At 36.4% G+C, this 20,281-nt stretch overlaps 3 protein-coding genes and 1 pseudogene across 5 annotated transcripts; 3 read left to right on the top strand and 1 right to left on the bottom strand.

Moving 5' to 3' along the window:
* The first annotated feature begins 928 nt into the window (after nt 1-928).
* Nucleotides 929-8,518, top strand: LOC111490996 (pentatricopeptide repeat-containing protein At3g18110, chloroplastic). Of its 3 annotated transcripts, XM_023139704.1 has the most exons (9): nt 929-1,049; nt 1,126-4,726; nt 4,841-5,044; nt 5,780-5,870; nt 6,013-6,715; nt 6,800-6,879; nt 7,138-7,290; nt 7,385-7,432; nt 8,500-8,518. In XM_023139704.1, exons 1-5 carry the CDS (start codon nt 944-946, stop codon nt 6,544-6,546), a joined length of 4,536 nt encoding a protein of 1,511 aa, XP_022995472.1. In that variant the 5' UTR covers nt 929-943; the 3' UTR covers nt 6,547-6,715; nt 6,800-6,879; nt 7,138-7,290; nt 7,385-7,432; nt 8,500-8,518. The 3 variants fall into 3 exon arrangements, with proteins under 3 accessions (XP_022995472.1, XP_022995470.1, XP_022995471.1); XM_023139702.1 differs by lacking the exon at nt 8,500-8,518 and having other exon boundaries at nt 7,385-7,674; XM_023139703.1 differs by lacking the exon at nt 8,500-8,518 and having other exon boundaries at nt 7,138-7,298; nt 7,385-7,674.
* Nucleotides 8,519-8,903: 385 nt separating this feature from the next.
* LOC111490997 (60S ribosomal protein L13-3-like) lies at nt 8,904-10,878 on the top strand. Its single transcript, XM_023139705.1, has 5 exons — nt 8,904-9,010; nt 9,467-9,579; nt 9,676-9,809; nt 10,235-10,393; nt 10,496-10,878. Exons 2-5 carry the CDS (start codon nt 9,474-9,476, stop codon nt 10,715-10,717), a joined length of 621 nt encoding a protein of 206 aa, XP_022995473.1. The 5' UTR covers nt 8,904-9,010; nt 9,467-9,473; the 3' UTR covers nt 10,718-10,878.
* A 961-nt stretch (nt 10,879-11,839) lies between these two features.
* Nucleotides 11,840-14,630, bottom strand: LOC111491360 (annotated as a pseudogene).
* Nucleotides 14,631-15,576: 946 nt separating this feature from the next.
* Nucleotides 15,577-20,162, top strand: LOC111491357. Its single transcript, XM_023140261.1, has 4 exons — nt 15,577-16,046; nt 16,412-16,465; nt 19,229-19,354; nt 19,627-20,162. The coding sequence occupies exons 1-4, from the start codon at nt 15,669-15,671 to the stop codon at nt 19,798-19,800; spliced, it is 732 nt and encodes a 243-aa protein (XP_022996029.1). The 5' UTR covers nt 15,577-15,668; the 3' UTR covers nt 19,801-20,162.
* Nucleotides 20,163-20,281: the final 119 nt, after the last annotated feature.

Here is a 20,281-nt window from a genome sequence, read left to right as displayed (position 1 = left end):
CCACAAATGTTCGAGATAGTTTGGATTTTTTATGACATTTAGGCTCGATTGTGTTTCATTATATACTCATATCATACTACTCAGGAAAGTTCGAACCACCTTCTACAAAAGGGAATATGCACACGAAACTGGTACACGTGGATAGGTAGAGAATACCTATGGGCATGAGAGAACTCTTTCTAAGAAACTCGATAAATTTGCCTTTATATTTCTCATTTGGTAACTTTGTGTCCCCTTTGCCATAAAGAGAACAACGATTTGTTATATTATTGAACGCTCTGATCATTTATTTCAAAAAGTTTATGTCATAGGACTGAAGAAGTATAGTTTTTAAATAAGTAAAATCAACCCTCAAAATTCAAATTTTGATTATATTTTTAAGCAAAAACATACTATTTGAACACTTAGAATCATTGAAATTAGATTCTCATATGCACTAAATGGACACAAACAAACAAAAATTCACTTCCCATCTTCATTATCTTTCAAATTTTGATTATATTTTTAAGCAAAAACATACTATTTGAACACTTAGAATCATTGAAATTAGATTCTCAGATGCACTAAATGGACACAAACAAACAAAAATTCACTTCCCATCTTCATTATCTTATTAATGTACGAATAAGAGTGTCTACATATTCATAATTCAACGGTTAAATATTACTCATATTTTAAGATTATAAGTTTATATCACTACTCACACATTTATTCATTTATTCTCTCTAAATCAAAATTAAACGTAAATATTAAATGGAATCTGAAGGACAATGAACCTATTCAAATGTATTTTTGAGGAATAAATGAAAAGGTTGAATTTTTTATTTAACTCCCAAGTCATAAATAAAAATACTAATGAAATTTCGTTCTTCCCACTTCAAAGCAAAAATATCTCTCTTCCAAGCTTCGCGGCACTATATCCAAATGACAATTGCTATCCGAAATGAACTCATATATACATAAGCCAAAGAAAACCCACAAATTCATAGCCAATTGCTGTTGCTATCTTCCCTTCCCAAGAATTGAACTGAACCCAGTGAGGCTTTCAGGTTACATTTTCTTCATCCCTCTGTCTTTGAATCAATCGGCAAGTTTCTCGTCATGAAATAGTAATTTAGTGCACAGTTATAGTAATTCCCATACTCTCCTCCGCGGTTTCCATTGCTATGGCATGTTCGGCGGTGCTTCCGTTGGCCTTCGCTTCATCTTCCAAGGTATGTAAGCCCACTTCTGCTTCTTCCATTGAACAGAGTGAAATCAATACAAATACGTCTCAGCAATTTCGCTATAGTAGAGCTTCTCCTTCTGTTAGATGGCCCAACCTCAAGTTAACCGAGAGTTTTCAGCCGCCGTCTCAAACGCAGTTCACGGTTCCTTCCCCTTCGCAGACCCATGGATTCGATGAATCGGAGGTTTCTATTAGAACCCAAAATTCGGAGATTAGAGATGGGGATTTTGTAGAAGATGAGTTTGAATCTATGGTGATGGTGAGTGATGAAACTCAAGAGGTTTTAGGGAGGCCTAGCAAGACGAGAGTGAAAAAGATGACTAAATTAGCACTCAAAAGAGCGAAAGATTGGAGGGAGAGAGTGCAATTTTTGACTGATAAAATTTTAGCGTTGAAACAGGATGAATTTGTGGCTGATGTGTTAGATGATAGGAAGGTTCAAATGACTCCCACTGACTTTTGCTTTGTAGTGAAATGGGTGGGGCGCTCGAATTGGCACAGGGCTTTAGAGGTGTATGAGTGGTTGAATTTGAGGCATTGGTATTCACCCAATGCTCGGATGTTGGCTACCATCTTAGCAGTGCTTGGAAAGGCCAATCAAGAAGCGTTGGCTGTAGAAATTTTTACCCGGTCTGAGTCTGTCATTGGCAATACTGTCCAAGTATACAATGCTATGATGGGCGTATATGCACGGAACGGTCGGTTTGTTCAGGTTCAAGAGTTGCTTGATTTAATGCGTACAAGAGGGTGTGAGCCTGACTTGGTGAGTTTCAACACTATGATAAATGCACGTATGAAGTCGGGATCCATGACACCGAATTTATGCCTTCAATTTCTAAATGAGGTTAGGAAGTCAGGTGTTAGACCCGATATAATTACGTATAATACTTTAATTAGTGCTTGTTCCCGTGAATCAAATCTTGAAGAAGCAATGAAGGTATATAATGATATGGAGAGACATAATTGTCAACCTGATTTATGGACTTACAATGCTATGATATCAGTATATGGGAGATGTGGGCTGGCCAGCAGAGCGGAGCAGCTGTTTAAGGAATTAGCGTCCAAAGGGTTCTTTCCAGATGCAGTGACGTATAATTCACTATTATATGCTTTTGCTAGAGAAGGGAATGTAGAGAAGGTAAAGGAGATTTGTGAAGAAATGGTAAGCAATGGATTTGGTAAAGACGAGATGACATATAATACAATTATCCACATGTATGGGAAGCAGGAGAAGCATGACCTTGCGTTCCAGCTTTACAGGGATATGAAATTGTCTGGTCGAACTCCTGATGAAGTTACATACACTGTTCTTATCGATTCACTTGGAAAATCTAGTAAAATAGAAGAAGCTGCAAACATAATGACTGAGATGTTGGATTCCGGAGTCAAACCCACTTTAAGGACATACAGTGCTTTAATATGTGGGTATGGAAAGGCCGGTAAACCAGTAGAAGCCGAGAAGACATTTGATTGTATGCTTAGGTCTGGGATTAGACCTGATTGTTTGGCATACTCGGTTATGATTGATCTCTTTCTTAGGTTCAATGAGACAAAGAAGGCAATGTTCTTATACAGGAAAATGTTGCGTGATGGTCTAACACCAGATGGTGCCCTCTATGAGGTTATGCTTCGAAACCTTAGGAAAGAAAATAAATTGGATGAGATTGACAGAGTAATAAGCGATATGCAAGAACGATGTGATTTGAATCCTCAAGTCATTTCTTCGATTCTTGTAAAGGAAGAGTGCTATGATCATGCTGCTAAAATGTTGAGATTGGCCATTGACACTGGCTATGACCTGGACCATGAGACCTTATTATCTATTTTGAGTACATATAGTTTGTCTGGCAGGCACTTAGAAGCTTGTGAATTACTAGAATTTTTGAAAGAGAGGACTTCAAATTCGAATCAGCTGGTAACTGAATCGATGATAGTTGTACTCTGTAAAGCTAAGCAAATAGATGCTGCTCTAGTGGAATATGATAATACAACTAGAGGGTTTGGTTCATTTGGCACAAGTTCCATAGTGTATGAATGTTTGCTCCAAGGATGCCAGGAAAAGGAACTCTTTGATATAGCATCTCACATTTTTTCTGATATGATGTTCTATGGTGTCAAAATTTCGGAAAGCCTGTACCAAGTCATGATGCTTATGCACTGTAAAACAGGCTATCCTGAAATAGCCCATTATTTGCTGGAACGTGCAGAGCTCGAAGGGGTTATAGTAGATGATGTCTCTACATGTGTTAAAATTATTGAAGCATATGGGGAACTAAAACTATGGCAGAAAGCTGAAAGCTTGGTTGGAAAACTGAAGCTAAAACTAGCTACAATTGATAGAAAGATTTGGAATGCATTAATACAAGCTTATGCCAAAAGTGGTTGCTACGAACGAGCAAGGGCTGTTTTTAACACCATGATGTGCAATGGTCCTTCTCCTTCAGTGAATTCCATTAATGGTTTATTGCAAGCATTAATTGTTGATAATCGATTGAAGGAGCTTTATGTTGTTGTCCAGGAGTTGCAAGATATGGGCTTTAAGGTAAGCAAAAGTTCTATTCTTTTGATGCTTGATGCATTTGCTCGAGATGGAAACATATTTGAGGTGAAGAAAATTTATCATGGAATGAAAGCTGCTGGTTATCTTCCAACAATGCATCTTTACAGGAGTATGATTGCATTGTTATGCAATGGAAAACGAGTTCGGGATGTTGAGGCCATGCTATTAGAAATGGAGGAGGCGGGATTTAAACCTGATCTATCCATATTGAATTCTGTAATTAAGTTGTATGTAGGAGTTGAAGATTTCAGAAATGCTTCTAGAATGTACCAGCTAATACAAGAAACTGGACTGACACCTGATGAGGATACTTATAATTCCTTAATTATAATGTATTGTAGAGATTGTAGACCAGAAGAGGGGTTGTCACTGATGCATGAAATGAAAAGGCGGGGTATGGAGCCTGTGTTGGACACCTATAAAAGTTTGATTTCAGCCCTTTCTAAAAGGCAGCTAGTTGAAGAAGCAGAGGAGCTTTTTGAAGAGTTGAGATCAAATGGATGTAAATTAGATCGTTTTTTTTATCATGTAATGATGAAGATGTTTAGAAATACAGGAAATCATTTGAAAGCAGAGCGCTTACTTGTCATGATGAAAGAGTCGGGGATCGATCCCACTGTTGCCACAATGCACTTGTTAATGGTTTCCTATGGCAGTTCTGGCCACCCGAAGGAAGCCGAACAGGTTCTCAATGATCTGAAAGCAACTGGTATGAACCTTGATACATTACCATATAGTTCAGTAATTGACGCATATCTTAGAAATGGGGATTACAAGGGTGGGATCCAGAAACTTGTGGAAATGAAGGCAGATGGTATAGAGCCAGACTATAGAATATGGACGTGCTTTATTCGAGCTGCAAGTTTGTCTGAAAGTACAGGTGAAGCGATTATCATTTTAAATGCATTGCAAGATACTGGATTCGATCTTCCAATCAGGTGCCCACGAATTTTCCCAATGTTAAAGCAAGACAATGTTTCATTCCTCTTTTAAAATGATGCTGTCGAGTAATTTTGATAACTAGCCATTTTAAGATAAAGATTCTCTCGCAGGCTTTTAACAGAAAAATCACAATCACTGGTTCTGGAGGTTGATCAATGTCTAGAGAAACTTGGAGCCATGGAAGATGATGATGCAGCATTTAACTTTGTCAATGCTTTAGAGGATCTGCTGTGGGCATTCGAACTTCGAGCAACTGCATCATGGGTTTTCCAGTTGGCGATCAAGAGAAATATATACCGACAGGATATATTCAGGTAAATTAATTTGTTCATTTTTTGTCTGTCAAATTTATCATGCCTACCATTACTGAGTTGTGGAAAATTTGGCTTTTCCTTCGAATCTGTCAAGTTGTCACATCCAAGCTACCGAAGTTTGAATTTCCTAACGTTTTCCGTCTTTGTGTGCTAAGACTTCGCATTGAGAAAGATCATCCATTTATAAATAAGTAAAACATCTATCAATGCCTTGTGGTGCATTCATCATCCACAAACGATTGAGATTCACACTTAATGACTTGTGAAAAGATGTTGCCACCTCTTCAACTTGCGGTTTTTATGTAACTGCATGACCTCCTTCTATGGTCGAACTAGGTGGGCCAAGTCATTGGAGTCAGCATGATGTTGACGGCTGTTTGTGGTGGCTCACCTGGAAATGATGGATGGATCCTAGGAATTTTCACAACTACCAATGCCTTTTTCTGTAATGTACTACGTTGTTCATTTGCTCAGAAAAGTGTCATTTTGTCGATTGACTCCGACTTTTGCACTTTGGTTGGATTTTGCGCTTGAGAACCAATGCCTCTTCCAAGGTTGGAGTTATCTAAGGGGCATTGATCCAAATCATGGGTGGTCATGTTGAATAGATGAACAGATTTGAACCCATACTTTACATTATGTTTCTTAGCCTTATTGTAGCCATATTATGAGATTGAAGACAATTTGTTTGGTACTATATTGAACTGTTCCTCATGCGCTAGTCTAATAATGCAGGGTAGCTGACAAGGACTGGGGTGCTGATTTTAGAAAGCTGTCTGCTGGTTCAGCTCTTGTTGCTCTGACTTTATGGCTTGACCATATGCAGGCTAGTTCTTTTCCTATATTTAACCAATCTCCCTCACATTTTTCCCACTTTAAATTCATTTATGAAAGAAAATCGATGGCAATACTCGAAGAACATGACTAAATTTATATATTATTCTATAATGTCTGCTATATAATTGCAGGATGCATCCTTGCAAGGTTGCCCAGAATCTCCAAAATCAGTTGTTCTGATCACTGGATCAGCAGAATATAACATGGTTTCGCTCAATAGCACGCTAAAAGTATGCCTGTGGGAGATGGGTTCTCCTTTTCTTCCTTGTAGAACACGGAGCGGTCTCCTTGTAGCGAAATCTCATTCTCTCAGGATGTGGCTAAAAGATTCCTCTTTCTGTTCAGACCTTGAGTTGAAAGATGCCCCAGCTCTCCCAGAATTAAATTCGATGAAGCTGATCGATGGATGCTTTATAAGACGAGGCCTTGTTCCTGCATTCAAGGACATAACTGAAAGACTGGGATTTGTGAGGCCCAAGAAATTTTCTAGGTTGGCTTTGCTTCCTGATGAGAAGAGGGACAGGGTCATTAAAGCTGATTTAGAAGGTAGGAAAGAGAAGCTTGAAAAAGTGAAAAAAATGATCAAGTCTGGGAAGGTGAGGAGGATAACAAGGATTAAAAAGAGAACATACCATCGTAGCCTGAATGCTGTGAAGAAAAATTAGAAAAACTTGGATGGTAGAGCTTATGGTAATGAAGTTATTGTCACCTCTAGCCATGAATGGTGGTTTTAACATAACTTTTCATTCTAACAATGTTGTTCATTCTCTACCGTTCGCGTTCTTTGCGTATGTTCGATCTTCTTTTGGGCCCGAGAATTGGAAGAACGAAAAGGTCCGTATTTTCTTTCTTTACTTTATTTTCAATTAATAGAGTAACTAAGGTGATGATTGGACATTTTTCCTATGTTGAATTAAGGTGGAACAAAGCTCGACCGACCGTTCTGTATTTAGGCATCAACTCCACATGTACATTGTCGGTGCTTTTTCTACAATGAGGTATAGACCCTTTAAATATATGTTGTTTGCCTGTGTTCTAATTGGATTCTCATTAATTTATGGTATTTTAGACACGGTTGGTTTTAGGCTTCCCCTTAAAGATTTTTAAAACACCTCTGCTATGTAGAGGTTTCCATACCCTTTTAAAGAATGTTTCGTTAACCTCTCCAACCAATGTGGGATCTCAATATCACCACCATATTGGTTTTTTTTCCCTGTTATTGATTCTCGTATATGCCATTTTTTCCATTGATGAAGGTACTTCAAACTAATAATGGATCATGAAGCAAAAAATTAGTAAAAGTACGAAATTATCCCAACAAACAGCGAATCGGAGCATGGGCAGGTTTACTCATCGATCTGTTCGTCCTGTACTGGATAACTCGAACCAGGATCGGGATGCTTGCTCAGGTGCAGAGGTTCATCCACTTCACCTATGAGATTCCTTAATCTATATCCCTGTAAAACTCAATTCTTTCTTACGAAACTTTTCTTTACCTTCTAGGGAAGCATTGAAGATAATGTGATTACTTGCAGCCTGCCATTTTCACAGGTAATTCATCAACTTAACAAGCTTGAATCTTCTGACAACCGTTATTATTCATGGTCCTGGATGAATTTAAACTTTTGTATTTGATGAAGATGAACAAAGGGTATGAGTTTATGACGTAGCATGTAGCATCATTAATGTATATATAGATAGTATGCCAAAAATACAATTATTTGGAGTATATTAGATTGTCATGAACTTGTGGGATTTCATATCTGATTCAGTTTGAGATTCTTTTTCCATGCTATTTGTTCATCTCTGCAGTGATTTATATCTTTTGTTCTTGTTTTTGCTTCTGTTGGACATGTTTTTACCCAACTCAAAGTATGTCTGTGTTAAATGAACTTCATGATGCCTTGGCTTCTTGATGTTGCCAACTGAATTCCCTTTTCTTAAACATATTTGAAATTAAACCCAAACAACAATAATTTAATGGAAGCTAAACTCGAGCACAATGACTAAATTGGTCGTGAATTTTCAATTTCATCGAATAAAACTTGAATTTTAGGAGATTTGTGAATATATATACAAATGGGTATACTGAATGCAATATAATTGATTCAACTTCGAGCATGATAAGTGCCAACAATGTTGGATTTTGCAAAGTTAGAAGTCCTAGAATCCTTGCAAACTTTCACAAAGAAAGCTAATTTAACGTATTGATTCCAACCAAGAGCTGGTTAAAAAATGAATGACTCTTAGATCGTACTTGTAATCTATGATGGTCATTCTTAGATTCCAAAACGACTCACTCCAAAATTAGCTTGATCAAAACTAATTTAATGAATCGGTTTAAACATAAAACCTAGAGCAGGTTTGAAAGAAATATGACACTCTAAAAGCTATTAAATATATACGGAAGAAAATAGATAATCTATACCTAATGTAGTTCAACTAATAAAAGCTATTAAATATATACGACGGAAGAAAATAAGACAAACATAAAAATACCAAAAATCTTCAAATCACTTTCCAATGTTGAGTGATATTTTATTGCTACTCAATTCTTTTATTGATTTGGTATTTAAATCTTCTTTGTATTGCTTCTTGTAATTGCTCCTTCGAGACAGTGTGAATGATCGTTGTTGGATTCGTATCAGAGCATTTCTTCTATTGGGGTCCGAGGTTTCAATTTTTATCCTCATAGGTTGTAAATTGCTCCTTCGAGACCGTGTGAATGATTGTTGTTGGATTCGTATCAGAGCATTTCTTCTATTGGGGTTCGAGGTTTCAATTTTTATCCTCATAGGTTGTAAAATAATGTTAAAAGTACAAGTTTAGTATCTAAATGTATTTACTTTTGTGTTCAATAAGATTATGTGTGTACACACTGCAAAATTAAAAATTTGTTTTTCAATCTTATGTCCTATAAAATTTTTGAATTTGAGGTAAAATAAGAAAAAAAAAAGTACAACAAATTTACAAATTTGTAAAAGAAATAACAACCCGGTCCAACAGAACCGGAAGGGGAGTCCCTAGGGTTTTTGTCAATGGCCGCTATTTATGAAATTTTAGTAGCCATTGAACACAGAAGGAACGAAGCGACTGGAATTGTCGAAGGGGGCGCAGAGAAAGAATAAGGTTCGTTTCAATTTCTTGCCTGCTTCAATTTGATCTCCGTTTCTCAAAATTTGCACAATGTTAAATTAGAGTTTTTAGTTCCCTAAGTCTGCTCAAGTTCTCAAGCTGCTCCGAGGCATGGTTGTTGGGTTTTCCTTTTTCTTTCTGCATTTTCTTGGTATCCCACGAATTGTGGGAATGTCGTTTCCTTGTGGTTTTTCTTCGAGGGATTCGATATTCATTTTAGTTTTCGCTTAATTTTTTTTTTCTTTTTTCCCTATTGTTGTTGGAATTCTTGTGTTCTTAGGTAAATTTAATAGTTAAAATTAAGATTGATATATGTGTATCAGTGTGTTAAACGGAAGTTACCTGGGTCGATATTACATATTTTCCAATTTTATATATTGTGATACACAGAGCATATATGAAGTTCTTTTTTCCTTTTATTGGAATTTGCCAACTCAAATGATTGAGCAGGTAAGCCATGAAGCACAACAATGTTATACCTAGTGGGCACTTTAGGAAGCATTGGCAAAACTATGTTAGAACTTGGTTCAACCAACCTGCTCGGAAAACAAGGAGAAGGAACGGTGAGTACCCGGGTTTTTTGCTTGTTCAACCATGATTAAATGTTTTATTGTGTTGTTTTTACTGATTTTGATTTTTCTTTTGTAAATCGTCCCTAGCTCGTCAGGAAAAGGCTGTGAAAACTTTCCCTCGGCCTACTGCTGGACCACTTCGACCTATTGTTCATGGACAGACGTTGAAGTATAACATGAAAGTCAGAGCTGGCAGAGGATTCTCTTTGGAAGAATTGAAGGTGGGCTAGTTTTTCTGCTTCCCGAACTTTTGGATGATGTGTGCATATATAATTCAGATAAATTCTGTGTTTTGTTTTATTTTGACAGATGAAATATTGAAATTGCGTTGTCCTTTTTTCAATTTCAAATTTAAATGAATGGAAGATCATGTGAAAACCTTTGGGTTTTTCCTTTTTTGTATGATTTGTGCTCTGGTTCTATAATTGATAAAAATTAATCTTTTGAGAGTACTGCGAGCATGGCATGGAGTTGTACACTGGAATATGTCGATCAATGTTTATCCTTGCTAGAACGTACCATAGTTGAGTAGTGAATCCTAATCAACATGGTTGCACATTTGATGATCGTTTGGATTATATGATCAAATCATTCCTATGTTGATACTTCCTAGTCGAGGCAATTGACATTTTTTTTCAAAAACCAGGCAGCTGGCATTCCAAAGAAGTACGCCCCAACAATTGGCATTGCAGTCGATCATCGTCGCAGAAACCGCTCCTTGGAGAGTCTTCAAGCCAATGTGCAGAGGCTGAAGACTTACAAGGCCAAGGTGGTCGTTTTCCCACGACGTGCTCGCAAGTTCAAGGTAACTCTTCCAAATTCCAAATGACAAAACATGCATGACTTACACTGTTTTATATTTGTGGGACTGTCTGATATCTGGTCATTTACATATCTGTTGATGTAGGCTGGTGATTCTACTCCTGAGGAACTAGCAACTGCCACCCAGGTCCAGGGCTCTTACATGCCTATTGGACTAGAGAAGGCACCAGTTGAGCTTGTGAAGGTAACAGAAGAAATGAAATCTTTTAAGGCCTATGATAAGCTTCGTGTTGAGCGAACGAATGCTCGCCATGTTGGTGCTCGGTTGAAGAGGGCTGCCGAGGCAGAGAAGGAAGAGAAGAAGTAAATGGTTCAAAGGTTTTAACTGTGCGCCCATATGTTTTGAATGAAAATTCAAGTTTGCTAGTGTACGGCGTTGAAATTTGGTACCTTTTTCCCTAATTTATATGTTCAAACCTGAATTATGAGTTCAATTTTGAAATGATTAGAGATTTTTTCTATGATGCATGTGAACGAACATAAATACGCAGATTTCACAGGTGTTATACGATACCTAGATAGTTATATGCGGCTTATACTATTGAAATATACTATTAGTCCCTACGATTTTGGTCAGTTCATATATTTTTAAAGGGGATAACACATTGTTTCATGACGAGTCTTAGTCTTCACTGAGAAACTGATAAGGTGCCAAAAAGATAACCAATGAAGCTTTTGAGAGGGCACCTCTTCCCTCTCCAAAGCTCTCTTGAGTCTGAGAGGGCATTTCACCACTTCAACTATTCAACTAATGCAGATGCGGATGTGGTTATTGTCTAGCAATGCATTATAGACACAAATCATTGGTATTGGATGTATCGTTAGATTGTGCTAAGTTAAATTAGCTCCGTTCCACTTTTTTTCATTGTAGAAGAGAGATTCTTTCTCCCTACTTTCTAAAATAATGAATATTCAGTCCAAGTCTTGGAGTCGGGGGGCTATGCACCGGCCAGGACAAGCCACCTTTGTCTTTTTTTTTCTTTTTAACGGAACAAATCTAAAAGTGACAAAGACTGTAAACACAAGCAAGATGCCGGACAAATTCTGCCGAGATAACAATTCTTGAGGACCCATTGTAACAGATACACAGTGAAGGCTACTATTTCAACATTTCAGTTAGACTGTTACCAGAGTTTCAAGAATGTTTAAATCATTGGTGCGATCGAATCAAGATAGCTAGATTTCATAATGTTTCCTTTCTACTATTTTCGGGTTTCTCTTTGCAAGATCTTTGTATGAATTGGGAAGTCTTTTTCTTTCACTAATTCTTCCTATTATTTACTTACTATCTCTTTGGAGTTTGCATCTTTGAGCGCTCCTCCCTTAACATTAATTCAATGAAAAGCTTCATTGAGGTAATGATCATGTACCAATAAGAAGGCTCTGCCTGAAATGATGACAGTTTACTAAACTCTAGATACGAGCAACCTGCTACAAAATACACCAATATAACATAATTCCAAACACGGACAAGTTATCATCCCATTGTACACAGCTTTATTCACAATTGCTCTCTTTTTTACTTCTCATGCAAAAACACGCTCCAAATTTCTCAGGTTCATGATTTCTTAGATATGGAAGTCTGAAATATTAATACAAGAGAAAAATGAAAAGATCCCTTAAAAGTATCCACCCAGTGTTGCAACCTACAATAACATACATTAACCATCAGTTTCACCTGTGTGAGCAGCTTCAAGAAGCATGTCTTCCTGGCTCGTCGTCTTCTCCTTGCCTGGACTTTTCCTCGTGATTAGCTGGTGGACAAGAAAGGATACAATCTCACTCATCTAATACTCAAAAACAACCCTTCTAAGAAAATTATTTGATGGCAAACACTAGAATAATATTGAACGTTGCAGGAGAGGAACTTTCTGAGAAAGTTGAACAAAATGTGCAACAAATAATTAGAACCAGATAAATCAGACATTGAATTCATTGGTATGGCTCGTACTTAGAAGACTTGGATTTAGAGGAAAGCAAAGCACATTCAAGGAAAAAACGAAACATTTCAAACACGCCAGGAAGTTAACCAGATGCTAGATTTCTCACTACTATATGATCCACTGTCGTTAATACTTGCTGAATTATGAAGCTCTTTAATTAGTAAAGTCGGGGGCTTTTTCCTAAGGTCCCTTGGCTCAGGGATGATGTCTTATCTACCGTACTGATTTCTTCCTCTCCTGAATGCAAATGTCTTATCATTAAAAGAATATCCGCTTGGGGTGAAGGTCAGCAGTTATGGACCTTAGGACCTAAAGTTCATTACATCAAAATTGTAAACTAGTCCAATAACTCGAGAATGCATTAGCTGAAAAAAAAAAAACAAATTTTGTGAAATCCCACATCGATTGGGGAGGAGAACGAAACATTCTTTATAAGATGTGGAAACCACTCCTTAGCATATGCGTTTTAAAAATCTTGAGGGAAAACCCAAAAGGGAAAAATCCAAAAGAACAACCTCGGCTAGCGGTGGGCTTGAACCGCTATAGATTTTATGTCCCCAGACACCACTACAACCAAACGGATGGAGAACCAAATTTTGGGTGTCATAAAATGTAAAGTTACTCCTAAACAAACTCATTCGAGCTCAGAAGATTTTGTTTTGTATTTTTGGTGTTCTTCTTAGACACGGAATGGATCTAAAGATTGAAATGATTAGTCATTGACATGAAAAGAATAATGACTAGAATTCATAGGATAATGAAATTTTTTCAAGAAGCTGAAGGATCTATGAACCAAAATAAAAGTTCCCACTTCATCATAGCATCATCCTATTCAATCAAGAAACTTCCTTCAAGAAAAACTCAAGATACTCTAATGAACAACGTTTGGTCTTCATCCTACAAATTAAATATTCAAGTATTCAGGACTCACCTTCATTGTGGCTACGAATAACATCCCTCTCAGCTTCTCCAACAACAGCTGAAGTTCTAGTGGATTTCTTCTCTGTTCTCTCAACTTCAGTATCGTCTGGTGTATCGTGATGTTCAGGAGGCGTAGAGTGATCAGTCGCTGCTTCATCTTTGGATGGTTCCTCAATTTTGGAAACAGCTCTCTTTTTATTATTGTCCTTGGAAGAAGTCTTTCCGGGAGATATTAATCGCTTCTTTGTTTGTGTTCTAGAAGAAAACAAAATTTTAGAACAGAAAACAGATATATGTAATTCAACACCCAAGCACTTCAGAGAAGAGAAAACCTCTCATCTGCTTCGTTCTCAGTTTCTTCCTCTGGTTCAGAGTCCTGTCCATAAAAAGGTAGCCATGTTGTGAAAAACTTTTTATGGCCGACCAGAAATATGTCGTGAAAAGGAATTGAAACAGAACTCACATCTTCACTGAAATCACTATCAAGTTTATCCACAATCTCAGGATCTTCCTCGTATTCATCATCAACCTCCTCCTGCAACGAATTTCGAGGATTGACAAGTTCAGGAAAGTATTTGATTCAGTCAAAACCAGAGCCCCATCATCCAGATAATGGCATTGCAAGACGGAAATCCAAATGTATAACCAAATCTAAGTGGATGTATACACGGACAAATTTCAGCAAAATCTACGAAATTGAACTTTTATAACCTAAAAGCAACCGCGTGTATACGATATGGGGGAGAAACGGAACAACATCTCATAATTCCAGTAATGATTTCGCCATTAACCACCGAAATCAAAGAAAAATTAGAGTAAAACCCCATATCGTTCAACAGAGGAAAAAAAAATACTCAAGAAATACCTCTTTAAGAGCATCCTGATTCCAAAACAACTCGTCTTCTTCAATTTCCTCATCAAGCAATTTGGTCATCCTGTAGCCATTAAAATACCCCATTCACAAATCCATACAATTTGAAACATCTTGCATAAGTAAGTCACCAGTCCACAATAAATCCATCCCTAAAAAAAGAAAAGAAAAGGTAGGCAAGTAGTCCGGTACCTCTTTCCTCTAGTCGACCGAGAAGAACGCTCAAGAAAAACGGGAGCAACTCTTTCTTTGGATGAATCCATGGCTGGGAAACAAAATCCACTAACGAATACTGGAAATTGAAGTTCAAGACTTGTGGAAATCACTGGCGGCTACCGATGGCCGAAAAGTGGTAGCGGATAACGATGATTTTCTGGTTACTGGAACTGGACAGGACGCTAAATCGATCTGGGGTTATCTAACGATGGAGCGCGGGAAAATCTTCTCGATCGAATTCCAGAGCCCGCCACCTCAACCCTGTTTCCCTCCAGGTTTTTGCCATATATACATACATATATATATATATAAATATATATATGTTGTGTATGTATGTATGTATATATATATGTTTATATTATACAATTCAGAGTAATTCGAGCTCTGTAAGGCGACTAAAAGGTAGAGAAAGTCACCGTTGGATGCTTCTAGAATTTCCAGACAAATTCTTTATCTGCTTAAGCTTTACAGCTTACTGAAAACGTCGTCGTTTGGCGCTCTTTTATAGAGTTCGGGGGGTTAAATTTCAGTTATGCCCTCCGTTTTTATTCTCGAACGTTGAAATTATAATATTTTGGATATTTTTCGCTAAATAAGATTCAAATTGATATTAACGTACAAAAATTATAAGATATGATTTAAATAGTATATTTTGAGATTAAATAAATACTGATAATAATCTTAAATTAAATTAATAAAAATACTATCAATTTTATTCTTGGTCTATAAAATAACTTTAAATTTTCAAAAGTTTCAAAAATAGTTTTGAATTAAAAAAAGTTTGAAAAGGTTTCAAAAATACTTTTAAATTTTATAAAAATTTATTAATACCTTTTAATTAAAAAATTATAATTACATTTATTAAAAAATAACCAAAAGTTTGGATTTTTTTTTTTAGATTAAAAGTATTACTCAAATTTTAAAAATATTTTTAAAATAAAAGTAAAGATTATGAGTATTTTTATTAATTTGGCCTAATTTTACTTATTTATTTATTTTTTAAAATTAGACTTTGAAATTCTCAATATTAGAATAATATTAATAAATATATATGTAGACATTAATTCAAAATATTTATTAAACTTACATAAAAAAAAAATGCTATCTTTAATGGATGAACAAAAACGTAATTTCTCAAAATAAAAGGTGATTTAAGTTTATTTTTAATATTTAAAATAAAATTAAAAAATAAAAACATTTCTGACCGCAGCGCGAGCCTGCCTCAATGGTAGAGACCTTTTTTTCACGCAAGCCATAATTGGCAGTAAAGGAAGCGAAAATCCAAGCGCCAGCAATTACAACTTGGGATGATAGCTTCAACAACTCTGCCGCCATGGCAGCCAACGCTTCGAGCTCCTCTGAGACTGACGAGGACGAGGCCCTTGGTAATCCCTTTGCGGAGAAGTGTTGGCTTCGTTCAGGCATACCGTCGCGGCGGTGGCAACAACGATGGTTTTGGCGAGACCTGGGACAAAGTATGGCGTGGCGCCAACGACGGCTTCGAAAAATTCGTGTTCGAGGCGAGGAAGACTGCGGAGCGACTTGACAGGCGTTATTCTGTATCGCGCCGTGTTAGTTCTGTTGCCCAATCCGCGGCTGACCGGGCGCGCGAGATTGATAGGGAGTTTGGAATTGGATTGCGTTGGCGTAATTTTACATTGGATTTTAGCAGAAATTGGCCAAGGGTTTGTACATTGGATTGATTGGTATTCGTGCTTGTGAAATGAATGCGTGTAGATAGGGCCTGCTTAATTGATATCTATTGTGGAAGTGAAGTTTTGAAGTTGTCTAACGGATTCGATCTTAATTAATACTCTATAAGATTAGCAGTCAGTCCGAGTTTCAATGCTTGCTGCATTGATACTTATTATTTACCAGTTTCCACTAAAGTAGAATGAAAATCATAGCGTTTTCTTCTCCTTGAATGTCTTAATATCGGGTGTCTTATCTTTAAAATTTCTATTGAATTCTGTTGTTTTCTTATCTGTTTTGTTTTATAATGTCAGTGCCATTCTTTATTACTCACTCTTATTTCCCTTGATCTGTGCAGTATCGGAGGCAACTTAATCAATTTATGGACACGCCATTAGGGAAAGGTTTTGTGGTACGCATAAGTATAGCTTTTATCTTAGATAGTGTTCTTGTCAGTAAGATTATTGGTGTCACTTGTGGTTTCTGTTTAGTTTGTTCTTGGAGTGGCAATAATATGACGTCTCGTCACTTGATATTTTAAAGAAAAGAACAATGCCCAGTGTAGAAATTTTCTTGAAGATCAACAAAAACGAGTAACTTGAAAGTCCTAGTTTAAAAAGAATATGCAAAATTCTCCTACTCACAATACTTTCACTATCCTAGTTCTTATAATTAATTTTCTTTTATTTGTTTTATGTTACAGTAGCTAAATGGGGGGTCTATCCTGTTCCTTAGGTCAGGCATATGTCAAGCTTTATTGTCTACGTCTTAAGAATTACTTATAATCAACTCTAAGCAGTACTATAAATGCTTTATGTTAACTATTAACGTAGAAGATGTTCAAAGGTGGGAGTACTAGGAATCCAGTATACACCAAAAGAGAAATTGAGGAGATTACAAAACGTTCCCCAATTTACTGGATACTTTCAAAGATCTAGAATTAGTTATCCAAAGAGATGCAGTCGCAAATAAGATTCTTCACCTTCTTACCAGGTTCTTTAAATTACAAATCTTCCAAATAAGTGGCTTTAAAAGCATGAGTAATTTCTTCTTCCCAAGTATCAAGATTAAAGATTTCAGAAGTTGGAGCATTTGAGATTGTTTTTTTTGTGGCTCTCTCTTCAAATTTTTAATCAAGGTTGAATTTCTAAATTTGTTTTTGAGTTTGTGGACACATGGTTCTGTAGTTATTAGAAGCTAAATACATTTACTAAAATCTGACTAACTAGAAAATGGTGGGTCTTCTCCCGTTTGAAAATGAACTTTTATCTTATGAGTACCATGGATTTTACTAGCTGTAGGAAACAAGTCTTTTTGTATCAGCCTAGTTGATATTTCATGGGTTCTTGATTAAGTTAGAAGAAAAGAAGAAAAAAAAATTCTTCTTTTCAATATTAGATTTTGATTTTTTTGGGTAACTTTTTTTCATTAAATTTTATTTGGAGTATTTTCTTTGGTTGGAACATAGACTTTTGAAACTTCTTCAACGTCCATTGAACATCAAGTTCTTCCAGGAAGTTTTGTTGAAGGAACTTTTTGGGTGGAGAAATTCTCAAATCATAATGGAGTATGTGGTAGTTACGGCTTTTGCCAATTAATGTGTCTGAAGATATATCTTGGTTCCACCTGGGGTTAACGAAGGTGGTTTGATCGTATTTTTGGGCATTGTTGGGTAACCTCATACGTTAAGGCGTTAGATAGGAAGAATTAGATAGTTTTTTCTTGGGTGGAAGAACTTGGTTGCTAGAGGGGAAAATAAGGTGGAAAATTCTCGTGCACAATTATTAATTAGTATAAAGTTCGAGCTAATATCAGAATGAGATTTTAGCAAGGGAAGGGAGAAATCCAGGGAAAGAATGGATTTGAAGGGGGAGAATTTCATTTTGGAGGGAGAAAAATTCAATGGAGAAAGGAAGAATGCAAAGTACAGGAATTGGCTGAGTTTAAAAGGAAAAATGAGGGGGAAGAAGAATTTTGAGTTCGCTCAAATTGATTGGGAAAATTCCATAGTTGTTGTAAGTTCCACTAGGATTAGATTGTCTTCTTGGAAGCCCTGAGGAAGATAATTTATGAAGATCGTATGCTCAATCCATTTTTTGAGATTTGCATGCGCTTTAAGGGATTGTCAAGAACTCTGAAGAACTTTGTTGAAGAAAGGCTGAAATTTTGTGGGGGTTTCCTTAAGTTTGAAAGATGGAAATCCACATTATGGGGATTGGATAAAGCTTTTTGGATTACCTTTGGTGTTTTAGAGAAAGGACAGTGTGGCAGCAATAGGTGAAAATTATGGGGGCTTCATTCAATATGCTAAAAGAATTGTGAATATGTTTGATTGTTTGAAGGGCTTGCATACAAGGGTAAGTTGATATAGTTGGTTGAAATGTAGATTGTTCATCTTAGCGTAAGTACTTATGTTGGTACTCAGTGGTTTAGGAGCCCACTAAGCTCTTGTCCTTAATTCATCAATAAAAATTGTTTCTCATCTTTAAAAAAAAAGTACTTTTGTGGCTGAAATAGTTAGTATGTCACTCTTCAAGATCATTGGTTGGACAAGTGAGAAGTGTCCATTCCCTCAAGTCCACAATATGGCAAGTTGTGTTGTATATGGTTTGGTATTTACTTGTAATCTACTCTGATCAATGCTATACATGCAAATCCCAAGAAGTTACGCAATATTGGTAAAAGTATTATCGATTTGAGTATAATTAGCATTTATACCCTTCTTATCAGTTTGATTATTGAATTGATAGATTTTGTTTAGAGAAACATGATTTCTTTAGTGATTTAACATGGAATAATTTAGAAAGGAGGGAAGACTAACTGTCTATAGAACAACCGAAGAAAGTGCAAAAAGCTCTCTAATTGACTAAAATGAAAAGAAAATAGAATAATACAAAAATTTATAACTAGCTATCTTAGGAAATGCTCGATGAAGTCTAAAGAATTTGAGGTTGGAGCATTTGAGATACTTATCTTATGATCTTCAAATTTCTAATCAAGGTTGAATCTTTAAACATATTAGAAATTTCTAATCAAGGTGACTACATTTTCTGGTCCGCTGCTCATTGGGACTTTTGCCGACATGATCTTCAAATTTCTAAACATGATCTTCAAAGAGCATTTGAGATACATTTCCTGTGTCGTGTCGTCAATTCACCTTTTCATTTTCCTGTAGACAATATTCTTCCTTTGGTTTGCACTGTCTGGATGGCTTTTCCGAGTCTTAATATTTGCAACATGGATACTACCATTTGCTGGTCCGTTGCTCATTGGGACTTTTGCCAATAGCCTCATAATAAAGGTAGTTTTCTATGCTCATCCTTTACTGCCGTATGCGTGAGATTGTGTATTCTGCAATTATTATTAACCTTATCAACTTTCTGCGATTATTTTTGCTGGTTATAGTTCAACTTGTGCAAACGCTTGGAATTAATCTTGCTAAAGAAGCCACCTGACATACCTTTTAAAAATTACTAAAATTGATGATACTTTACATGTTTAGGACTAGACTCGTAATCTAATTGTTCTTTGTTGTATTTATTTTACGTAAATGATGTTTAAATAACTTTTCAGGGTACATGTCCGGCCTGTAATAGGGAGTTTGCTGGGTACAAGAACCAAATTATTTCTTGCACGGGCTGTGGAAACATAGTGTGGCAGCCTAAAGGTCAAGGAGAAAACAGAAAAGGTGGTTCTGGTTCGAAGTCACAACCCAACGTCATTGATGTTGAGTTTGAGGAGAAATGACAGAGGTTGGAAGGGATGGTGATTCCATGTCGACACAAAACGAAGAAAGAGTTACCAAGGACCGTAGATTGAAGATGTCGAGGTTGTGTGATCAAGTTCCACAGTATCCGTGTTCTCTTCTCCCTGGATAGTTACTGATGTAGTTTGGCAGCATTTGTTTGTAGTATCAATACATATGGTGGTGCATAAATGGGAAGTCCATGTAAAGGTACTTGAAATACAATATCCTCTCTTATAGCTATAGAAATGGTCTTTCTTTGCGATTTGTTTATTTCAAACTTATAACAAATGTTGCTAAAGCGACACTGAGGCAGTGAAACATTTTTGGTGTTTCAATTTTCAAGTAGTTCATGTTCAATTATGATTCTTGCTCAGTAAGAGCTGCAAGTTGTAGATTGAATCAATTAAAATATTTGTTGTCTCATGATTACAGGTGTGAAAATCGTCATAGAATGGAACTTTAACCATGTATTAAAATGGT

This window comes from Cucurbita maxima, unplaced genomic scaffold (genome assembly GCF_002738345.1).
Source record: "Cucurbita maxima cultivar Rimu unplaced genomic scaffold, Cmax_1.0 Cma_Scf00016, whole genome shotgun sequence".
NCBI classification, from domain to species: domain Eukaryota; kingdom Viridiplantae; phylum Streptophyta; class Magnoliopsida; order Cucurbitales; family Cucurbitaceae; genus Cucurbita; species Cucurbita maxima.
Note: the sequence above shows the minus strand (reverse complement) of the source record. Positions and strands in the feature narration are given on the sequence as shown.

What these genes read in the sequence shown, in the direction of transcription:
- LOC111490997 (XM_023139705.1), top strand. Translation starts at nt 9,474, where the DNA reads ATGAAGCACAACAATGTTATACCTAGTGGGCACTTTAGGAAGCATTGG. An exon ending in GAAAACAAGGAGAAGGAACG is followed by an intron (nt 9,580 to 9,675) that starts GTGAGTACCCGG and finishes AATCGTCCCTAG; the next exon opens with CTCGTCAGGAAAAGGCTGTG. An exon ending in TCTCTTTGGAAGAATTGAAG is followed by an intron (nt 9,810 to 10,234) that starts GTGGGCTAGTTT and finishes TTCAAAAACCAG; the next exon opens with GCAGCTGGCATTCCAAAGAA.
- LOC111491357 (XM_023140261.1), top strand. Translation starts at nt 15,669, where the DNA reads ATGATAGCTTCAACAACTCTGCCGCCATGGCAGCCAACGCTTCGAGCT. An exon ending in TTAGCAGAAATTGGCCAAGG is followed by an intron (nt 16,047 to 16,411) that starts GTTTGTACATTG and finishes TGATCTGTGCAG; the next exon opens with TATCGGAGGCAACTTAATCA. An exon ending in CCAATAGCCTCATAATAAAG is followed by an intron (nt 19,355 to 19,626) that starts GTAGTTTTCTAT and finishes ATAACTTTTCAG; the next exon opens with GGTACATGTCCGGCCTGTAA.
- LOC111490996 (XM_023139704.1), top strand. Translation starts at nt 944, where the DNA reads ATGAACTCATATATACATAAGCCAAAGAAAACCCACAAATTCATAGCC. An exon ending in GAACCCAGTGAGGCTTTCAG is followed by an intron (nt 1,050 to 1,125) that starts GTTACATTTTCT and finishes TTTAGTGCACAG; the next exon opens with TTATAGTAATTCCCATACTC. An exon ending in GGATTCGATCTTCCAATCAG is followed by an intron (nt 4,727 to 4,840) that starts GTGCCCACGAAT and finishes ATTCTCTCGCAG; the next exon opens with GCTTTTAACAGAAAAATCAC.